The sequence below is a fragment of the Orbicella faveolata genome, unplaced genomic scaffold, assembly GCF_042242905.1.
Source record: "Orbicella faveolata isolate gen_17 unplaced genomic scaffold, um_ofav_v1 contig_35, whole genome shotgun sequence".
Taxonomy (NCBI): domain Eukaryota; kingdom Metazoa; phylum Cnidaria; class Anthozoa; order Scleractinia; family Merulinidae; genus Orbicella; species Orbicella faveolata.
This window is the reverse complement of record NW_028301564.1, coordinates 14,182,309-14,192,010: the sequence shown is the minus strand read 5'-3', so window position 1 is coordinate 14,192,010 and position 9,702 is coordinate 14,182,309. Positions and strand designations below refer to the sequence as shown.

The 9,702-nt window shown below is 40.2% G+C and overlaps 1 protein-coding gene across 2 annotated transcripts; it reads right to left on the bottom strand.

Moving 5' to 3' along the window:
• Positions 1–991: 991 nt before the first annotated feature.
• On the bottom strand, positions 992–4,970 carry LOC110066910 (uncharacterized). Of its 2 annotated transcripts, none has more exons than XM_020774165.2 (2): positions 4,780–4,970; positions 992–2,135 (listed from the first exon to the last, which is right to left on the bottom strand). In XM_020774165.2, exon 2 carries the CDS (start codon positions 2,127–2,129, stop codon positions 1,632–1,634), a length of 498 nt encoding a protein of 165 aa, XP_020629824.1. In that variant the 5' UTR covers positions 2,130–2,135; positions 4,780–4,970; the 3' UTR covers positions 992–1,631. The 2 variants fall into 2 exon arrangements, with proteins under 2 accessions (XP_020629824.1, XP_020629823.1); XM_020774164.2 differs by having other exon boundaries at positions 992–2,132.
• Between the last annotated feature and the right edge of the window lie 4,732 nt (positions 4,971–9,702).

Sequence of the window (9,702 nt, the reverse complement as noted above, 5' to 3'; positions counted from 1 at the left end):
GTCATATTTAACCATTAGGCGATGAGGTCGACTTATCACCTGCTTGTCACCTGATGAGTCGCGCAATGCTTCGCTGGGATTGAGTGCTTTTCAACGGCTGTAATTGGCGATTTTCGATCCTCGCTGTATCGGCGAGTTGTTCCCTCAGCGGTCTGCTGTCGCTGTTGTGTTTCTTGATCGTGGGCATCCATGCTCATGTAATTTCTATTCCAGTGACCTTGCTGATTTATGCAAATGGCCTCCTTGACCCTGCGTGTGTACCAGTTACGGACCACGATCAATAAACTTTACTTCATTCTAAAGCGGGTGGTGTACCGTATTGTGGGCGTGGTCTAAGACGGCGGAGGTATGGTACGGGCTAGTTGGTTGCGTGCGGTGTGAATCATAAGCTAAGTATTGATCGATGGGCGTAGGCTTCCTCTACACGCTGGTGGTGAGGGGGCCGTTCTCTTGAAACTGCGGTGTCAGGGAAGGCGAGTTTCATTCTCTCTTTCCATGGTGAAGAGGATGGAGGGCTGCCAGTTGTTCAAATGCAGTAAGAAGTTATCGACATTTCCGCAATGATGGCGAAGGTGCCGTCCACGTAGCGTTTCCAGATCCTAGGCTTGTTGGACGAAGTAGTTATTACCTGTTTTTCAAAACTCTCCAGGTATAGGTTGTCAATAAAAACGGAAACTGGACTCCCCAGGACAGCGCTTTCTCGTTAACAGATCCATTATACTGGAAGTACGTCATTCGGGAGGTCAGCAATCTAAGCACATGTTAGCGTCGTGCGATCCGCAAGGCTGGGTCGTACTTTCTGTAGCGCCGCTAGTACATCGTCAAAATCAGGCTAATCCTACAAAAAACTGGGTTATCGTTTCAGACGATCATCAGTGACATTTTAGTTTGCCCTTACTGAGAGAGAATAATTGAAAGAACCGAGATGGGAATAAAGCTTTTTAAATTAGACAACTTGACACAATGTTAATCAAAGTCAAACAAAAAAAAATTGTGGCATATTTTTATTATTTTTTGGGGGGGTGTGGTATTATAACATGTAAAAGACAATCTATGTTGGCAATGTCCAAAAAAATCTCCTGCACAGCAAAAACTGCTGAAAAAATAATTGTGCAAGGGGAGAAGGGAAGCCATGTGAAAAAAACAAAAAAAAAAACAGAAAAAAAAAACAAAAATCGAGCAAGTACGTTCTATTCAAGTCCTATGATTAATGTTATAAAATCATTATCATTATCATTATTATAAGCTATTGCCAACCGAAAAAATCACGCACAACCTGAGTGGGGGTGAAGCCCTAGATAACTCTCCCCCCCCCCCCCCCCACCCATTCCAAAACAATAATGGTCCTTCCCCTATCTTCCACGGCTTATTATGCAGAAGCATAATGAAGTGCTGTGAGCAACATTTCTTATAAAATTAAAGTATTGTTACCTCAAAAAAATTAATTCCAAGAAGAACACACAAAGCTTGAGACATACAAATTGTAAATAGACTGATGGAAATACCGTGTAAAAATAAAATTATTGTATCATATCATAACTGTCATGTTTTCCTAAACAAAAGAGAAATTATAAGGAACCCAGGTACATTTAGACACTTAAGCTGACTACAAGGAAAAAATTCAACTTTTGTCATGAATTTTCATTCCAAAGCTCTTTTACCACAGGAGATAAATCACTTGCCCTCTCTTTTTGCTGTTCTAGTGACAAATACTTAAAACCTTTTATTTTGCCCAAACACTTTTCTGCAGCACAGTTGCACTTAAAATGTTCAGCCATGTCATATTCTGTAGTATTGTAATCATAGGTGACGTCTTCTCCTTTCTTGATGTCACGAGTGGCCACCACATACCAGAAGACCTTGTGGTCCGCATTTAGGGATGGATACGAAATTTTGCGGCTTTCGTAGATGAACTTTGCATTAGGTTTACAGGAATGATTGAAACACAGCATTACCCCTTCAGGACAAACATGCTTGTTTTTCTCAACGTGCACTGTATGAGCGTTTGGCAAATCTAACACTGGACCCCAAAGATCTGTCAGGAATGAACCTGATTTTACATCTTCTACTGCCTGACAGGACAGGAAACCATCAGTGACTTCAATGACTGCTAACTTACTTGAATGCATCTTCTGCTAGGGATTAGAAAGAAGGAAACATAATTAGTCTTCATCAAGGTAGCCTAGTAGGTCAATAACAAAAATGTTTCAGATTACTGTCCCCAGTCGAGGAACTTTCATCTGACTCCCCTTCTCCACCCCCATCACCCTGCCTCTCCCCAACTAGCCTATGAGCAGACTCTTCACATGGCAAGAAAGAAGGACAGGAAAGGGCTTCTTCCCCTTTTTCTTTCCTGTTTTCTTTCCAAGCAAAGAGCCTGCTTGCAGGCTACCCCCCCCCCCTCCCCAACCCCCCTAGAAATTTCAGTTAGTTTCATACTTTCTTATAAAAACTTAAAAATGATCATGAGTTAAAGGATCATTTTTTTCATATTCTCATACTTTCCAAGTTCATAGGTTAAGCTTCACAGGTTTTTCAGCATAGTTATTTAAACTTCTTGAGAAAACAATTCCTATCTCTGTTTAGACAGGCTATTATTGGCAAAGCAATTCCAAAAATTCTTTTTGAATTTTTTGTTTTGAATTTTCCAAGGTTGAACAAACCATAAATTAAACTGCTATGTCCTTGACACTAAGCAAATTTCAATGTGTTAGTGTATAGTCAACTGGATTCACGAACGGGCAAGGTGACAAATAAACTAAATGTTCAGCAGTCAGAAATTACTTTCACAGAAATTATTCCATGGAAAACTGTCAGTAATATTCTGATATTCTTGTTTTCGAAAATTATATGCCATGCATTTTGACAAGTAATAAAATAGTTTTGGCTTAAGATTGGGTAGCAATTCCCATACAAACGGTCATACTAAATACTCAACAGCCAGTCATCTGTAGTCTTGTGTAACTGCCACTCACAATGTGCATTTGGGCTGCTTTCTGTGCTAATAAGCTCAGGAATTTTGTCAAGCTCAAAGTTAAATTTTTCAACTGCTAGGCATTTAGACTACATAATTTGTATACAAATATAAAATACTCTCAAGAGGTTTAAATATGACTCTCCTGATAAAAATCTGTGATAATTTCTGACTGCCAGCATGGGTAATGGACACTGAGTACATTAGCTAAAAGTCTTGGGGGAGAGGGGGTGCTTCTATAAAATTTGGATAGATGTGTGCTGTGAAGGGTCTTATACCCTGGCCCTATTTAAGGTGATGGACATGAAATATGACACCCTATTAAAGACCAAAGCCCCAAAAATGACACCCTATTGAAGGGAAAAACAAAAACTCAAAAACTCTACTCTATCCTGTGACACATACCTATATATCCCATATGGGAGTACCCCCCACCTTGGGCTAAAAGTTCACTGACTATGGTATTGATAAGGTAGATTTCTGATAAATTTTGAGGTCTAAATAACTCTCCTTTGTATACCCCAGTTTTAGAGACACCCAGAGACTTCCACATGACCTAATAAAAACTAATTTAAATACATGAAGTCACATTAAATAAGCTCAATTAAATGCATGCATTGACATATAATAAGCTCAATTTTAAATATAATCTCATTTAAATACATGAAATCACATATAATAAGCTCACTTTAGTGCATGAAATCACATATAATAAGCTCATTTAAATGCATGCATGGACATATAAGAAGCTTTTTTTCATGGACAACCTTCAGGCCAGAAAGTCTATACAGGAAGTTGCATTTGGTAGATGTCAATCATCTAAACCTCCTCTTCACTGCATGAAATGTTAGCTGTCTTTTGGTTTGAGTAACACATTTTAAAAAGGTTTGTAAGCTTATTTAAGCCTAGTTCAGTCAATAACCCTCAGTAGACCAAGTAAAACTCATGTAAAAAATACTTTGTGGATTGGCTGGAAAATATAAGCTTGCAAGCTAACGATTTCAGATTTTTTTGTGACTTCATAAGAAAATACAGTAGGTCACGCCGGCAACACGTGCCCGGTTCTGTCCTAGTGTACGGGTTCACAAGAACCGATACAAAAGACCCAATAATGTTCAACAGCTAAACAAAGGTTCGTAAAGAAAGGAATACAATGGTTATTCCCTCTGTGTACCGGTACACCAGGACATAACCACGTGCCCAAATAAATATTTAGAACAAAATTGTCGTTTAATACAATAAGAACAAGATTTAGAAGCATTGTCTGTTTCTCACTCGCCGATTGTTCCATTCGATTGTTCTTTAATATCGGGTCACCTCGGCAGTATTCCAACACCAGACGTTTTATATATTCTGGAGTTTAGAGTGTCTGCATGGAGTAACTTTTTGCGTACACTGTCACAACTGGGCGTAGCTTTCGGCAAAGAGACGAGGGTGATGATTGACGTGGACCAAGACTTATAAGCTTTTGTCTAAGACTTTTCGCCCTGAAGGTCACGCGCGATTAATCACCGCTGTTATATAATTATGTTCACCTTCAGGTCAGAATAATTTTGCTTACGCGTGTACCTTTACCTTAACGCTTCACACACTTTATTTCAACTGAAGTTAGAAAATAAATACGACTGTAAACTAATCCGCTGGTAGCGTTCGGCTAAGCTAGGCAGATCAGTTCTGTGATCAATTCTGAATTCTGTGATTAATTAAGTTCATTTATTTAATGAAGTTCTTTCAACCGATTCACCTTTGTCGTGCGTGTTTCCCGGCGTTTTTAGAGTTTTCTACTCATTTTTCTTTGCACTCACCTTATTTTCCCTTGCACTCACTGTTTCAGCGGTTAAAGTAATAAAGTTTCTTTGGCAGCGTTTCTTGAGTGCACTTAACAACCTTTGGACTGTCGACCGACGCAATCTCTCGGTGGATCGAGATTACATACAGCTAGTTATCAATCGTCGCCATCTTGATTAGGATGACCACGGAGACCTGGGGAGAGTAAGAATACATCTGGGGCTGGACTAAAAGAATCGGATTTGGAACGATCTCAGAATCATAATGTCCTTTTTGTTGATGGTGTAACTCTTCCAAATGAGTCTTACTTATTGAAAAAGGGCAAAAACAAAATTACATTACCGAATATATTGGGAGCTAGGGCTTCTTATCATAACTAGGTATGACAAGCCGGTACCACTAGGTTTTCCATTCTGACGTCTCAACCAAACTTTTCATGGGCAAATAAATAAATTAAAAAAAAGAATAAATACGTTAAATAAACTGCGAGCTCAGTTAACTGCAATGCCACCATCATGTCAAAGCCGACGCATTATCCCTCCAATACTCGTGGTATTGAAATAAATCTTCCTTGGGAAACTTTGGTACTGGAGCGGAGGGTAATAAGATCAATTAGGGCTTACCCTCTTCCCTCTCCCGCAATCCGGGAGTGTTTGTTATGGGAAAACGTTGTTTTTGCTGACCTCCAGTTGAAATTGCAATGTTTTCCTCTCTGTAAAATATTAATGAGACACTGCCAATAAATGACATATAAAGACGAAAACTTAACGAAGTAAAACGCGCTGGAATCGTCTCAAGTCGTTTTTATTGTATTTCTTTCCCGTATTTCTAGATGCTAAATACGTTCGTTACACTCCCATACAAGCTCTTAAATGATCTTACGCGTTTCACAATATCATACAACGGCGTCCATGCGAGGAACTTAGAATTCCCGTGAATGAGGCTGGGAAAACTATATTCACTTATAGAAAGAAACAACGCCTCTAAAATAAATAGACTTGTATCTTTGGCGCAGGGGTGTCATATCGACACAACAGTTCATGACAGTTGGTTGAACAAATTACAAAGCGTTTTTCTCCTAACGGTATTATTCAGAGTAGCAAAGGGAGTTGAAAGGCAATGGAATCTTACAGAAACCTAGCAAGAAACTTTGCCACTCAGAACTGTGAGGGATGCAACCGTTCTTGAAATCCTCATGTAGTGAAGTTTTGTCATTCCCCGTGAAAACTTACAACGAAATATATTTTTTTAGTATCTACCTCTCTGCTTGCATTGCAGGCCTATGATACCGAATTTTATGTGCAATCATAGACCAGAAACAGGTAAAGATTTCCCAGAACGGCTATATACCTCATGCTGATCATTTCTTTTTTTTAAGCACAGTAAAGTAAACAGTTTATATTATGTTTTAAAGGATTTGTGAAGCTTTCAGTCAAATATTGTTCAGAGTTTGTTTCTCAATAGGCCTCACGTTACTCAAGCGAACTTGCTGGGTTTGTTCGATCTTAAATTCCACATCACGTGACTTGTGTAAGTCGGCCTTGTTTCCACATGCGCATGCCTTAAGAGCAGAGAACGCTGCCCGCCTCAGTGACTGCCTGTAACCCGCGTCAAACAAAGGAAACAGCGGAGCGATCGAGGATTGAATGAAAACCAGCCACTGAGAGTAGACAGGAAATTCTTGTGGGAAGGGAGCTGCGGAGAGCTGTAGCACAGCTATGGTATAAAGAGGAAGCCAACAAATTGCGGTCACGCAACATCTCAGCAACAACAAACGTGAAAGGGAGCGCTGCTGTTGAAACTGACTCAACTGGGGCAGTGCTCGCATGCTCTGGAAATGATTCTTCCTCGCTGAAAGGACTGGGTATTTATGCGGGATCCTCGAGGAAATTACAAACGGGTCACGCAGGATAGCGGAATGAGCGCTTGACTGAGAACTTCTGTGGGAACCTTTCAGTCCCGAGGTTGCAGGGGAAACAGACGCCCCTGTCTTTAGGCTGGTTGTATCCTCTCCTGGGTTTCTGTCACTTGCGTTTGCTGAATGAGAAAAGCCTTGAATGTTTCGCTGTTGGATATTACTGAGAATAATTTCCAGTATACTGTTATCAAGCTCACGAACCTGCTTAGAAGATTTCCTGGACAGCGCTGGACTGCTACCGAGGGACAAAACATCAGGGCGTCTGTAAGCGGACACGCTTGATCTGGCGGACTGCTGCTTGGGTTGAAAACAGCTCATTCTTGACTCATAAACAGACGTGTTGTTAGACGAACCGACTGTTGTTACTTCTGGGTCGTTGATCTTCATTTCCGATTCATGTCGTTTCCAGAAGAACTGCACTGAGTAAACGGGGGAGAAGTTTTTCGCCCTTAGAGCGAGTAAGGCGGTGATTAACAGAACAACAAAGGAGAACACAAGATAAAAGAGAGAATAATTAGAGATCGAGTGAAAACGGTTTGCAGACAAGCAAGAATGTAAGAAAGGAAGGCCTTGGTAAGAACTCCATTCGAAGAGAGGAATAACGCCCCACAGCAACCCAGTTAACAAACACACGACAACAAAAGCAAATTCCCTTCTTATAAAACGACGTTTTCCATCACGATGAGCGTTATAATGCACTTTTTGACAAAACAATGCAAGAAAGAAGAGAACCATAAAGCAACTGATTTGTACACAGGAGCATAGAAAGCTAAGGGCCTGGAAGAGTGACTGGTTATGTTCTAAGCAGGCTGGGCCCGTAGTGAGAGTGACAAGCATGAGCCCAGGACCAAGCAGCGTAGCTGTGATGTCGAGCGCTGTCAAAACGTTTGTGTGAGGACAGCTGAGAGTTGTGCTGTATGAAAGAAAGGGAATCATAAGGTTTCCACACACACCTAACACAAAGAGCACAACGGCGAGCAGAAGCTGGAGAGTACTGGAAACCACAAACATCATTGCAATTGGTCAAACAGGTCACGTGACAAAAACCGGTATCCAAATTCTGGATTCTAGAAATACAAAGGTGACAGTTAGAAACAATGGAAAACCATCTTTCGCTGGTTTAATTCAATACGAAACAAACAACATTTTCCGTCTTTCTATCGAGTTTTAGTATAAATGTACTAGCATTCTATCGCGAATGCTGCCCTCGGCCTGCGGCCTCGGGCAGCAGTTTCAAGCCCGAGGTCACAGTTTTTCACTATACAGACCGATCCTAAGCCGGACAATAACATGTTTATCTTTTTTTCTTGCGATAAATTGGCTTACAAGTGGGTTTGTTTTCGCAGCTTTGTCATTGAATTGGCTTACGCGCCGTCTGAAGACTCTGCAAACCATTCGTAAAAAATCTAATGAGCGAACGGGCGAGTAACTCAGATACTAGACAAAGAAAGATGTATTAAAGAACAGATTTATATCGAACTACTTTATGTTAGTCGCATTTAGTTCACCATTTAAGTTCTCCAAGTGCTTTTCCGGTGTGAAATTTCGTGCAAAGTTTGAAGGTGTACCACAAAAACAATTTCTGTCAGTCGTTGCGAATCACTCGAAATCAGACTTTTCTACCGTAAATTGAGTAGCAGATAGCGAGGAAATTCGTGAAGTGTATTTCACAGAAATTCTCTCAAATCCGGCAACGATCGGAGAGGTAAACTCGACTGAAACTGACTCATTTTTTACTTAAAATTGTACAGAGAGAGACACGCAGGATTACGCGCCATTACAGCGCCGAGCTACAAACAGCCAAACAAACTCTCACAACGTCAAAAAACTCAATTGAATTTACTTACAGTGACTTTCCTTGCCATTTAAGGTCATTCCTCACATTTGCATTGCGCATCCTTACTGCGCATAATTTATGGCGTCATTAGCGCGCGCTCGTGCACGTGCACATTGAAAACATGACGGATTTGCCTTGATATTGAGCTCTGTCAGTTGAAAAATGGCTCTAGCTCACCAATGAACACGGGCACCCCAATTTTTTTTCCAGTCATTGTAATCAACTAATCATAAGCTTTGCGTGAGAAAAGACTGATTTAATTTCTATTGCTGAAAATTGAAGAAATAAGAAAAATAGCAGACACACTGTGGCCTTTTCTATTTTGCAGTCGGTAACCACGTCAAGAAATTTGGTTCAAATTTTTAATCAAGGATTTAGCTTTCTGTCTGAATCAAACTTAAAACGTTTATTTGTGTCCGACACATTGTATTGACTGTAGTTTAATGCGTGTTCTTATGAGTCCGGGCTCACAAAGATGTTACAATTACTGGGAATGCGTTCTCATGATAAGCATTAAATAATGCCAAAATGGGGCATTTTCAATGCCTCACTGCTCCTTAATGAGCATGGGCACCCACCTTTTTTATTTCAAAATTAAAGTTATCATATGACAAATATTCAGTGGACAAAGTTTGAACGAAAACCTATTGTAACTTTTATTTCAGAGGAATTACCTTAAAGGTCAATAGAAATAAACTTGCGTTGATTAATCGGCTATTGAAGTGTAAAATGGGCGAAAGATTGACGATTACCGCTAATTCGTTCACGAAAATAGATCAACTCGACGGATTCCGCTCGCTGTGGCGGTCCGGATGAGAAAATTCCGCCCGCTCCAGGAACCAATCAGATTGCAGGATTTGTTGAATTCCGCTCGCTCACGAGCTGAGAAAAAGATTGTGTTATTGTTCACCACTAAATTTTCTTCGGCGCGCAGTTTTAAAATCATATTAAATTATTTTAAACTTTTTTTGAGATGAAAGCCGTAAAAGCCAAATGTAGAATTTGAAAAAGGAAAAGGGAAAAAACCCACTTATTACAATTTACTATGAGGCTGTAGCTGTATCGCTATAGGCTGTATCTTCGCGGATGAACACTATTGCGTCACGTGATCAAATTAAACCAATAAAAACCGGAGAAAATTTAGTGGTGAACTATCACGCCGAAAAAAATCGAGAGCGAATAATC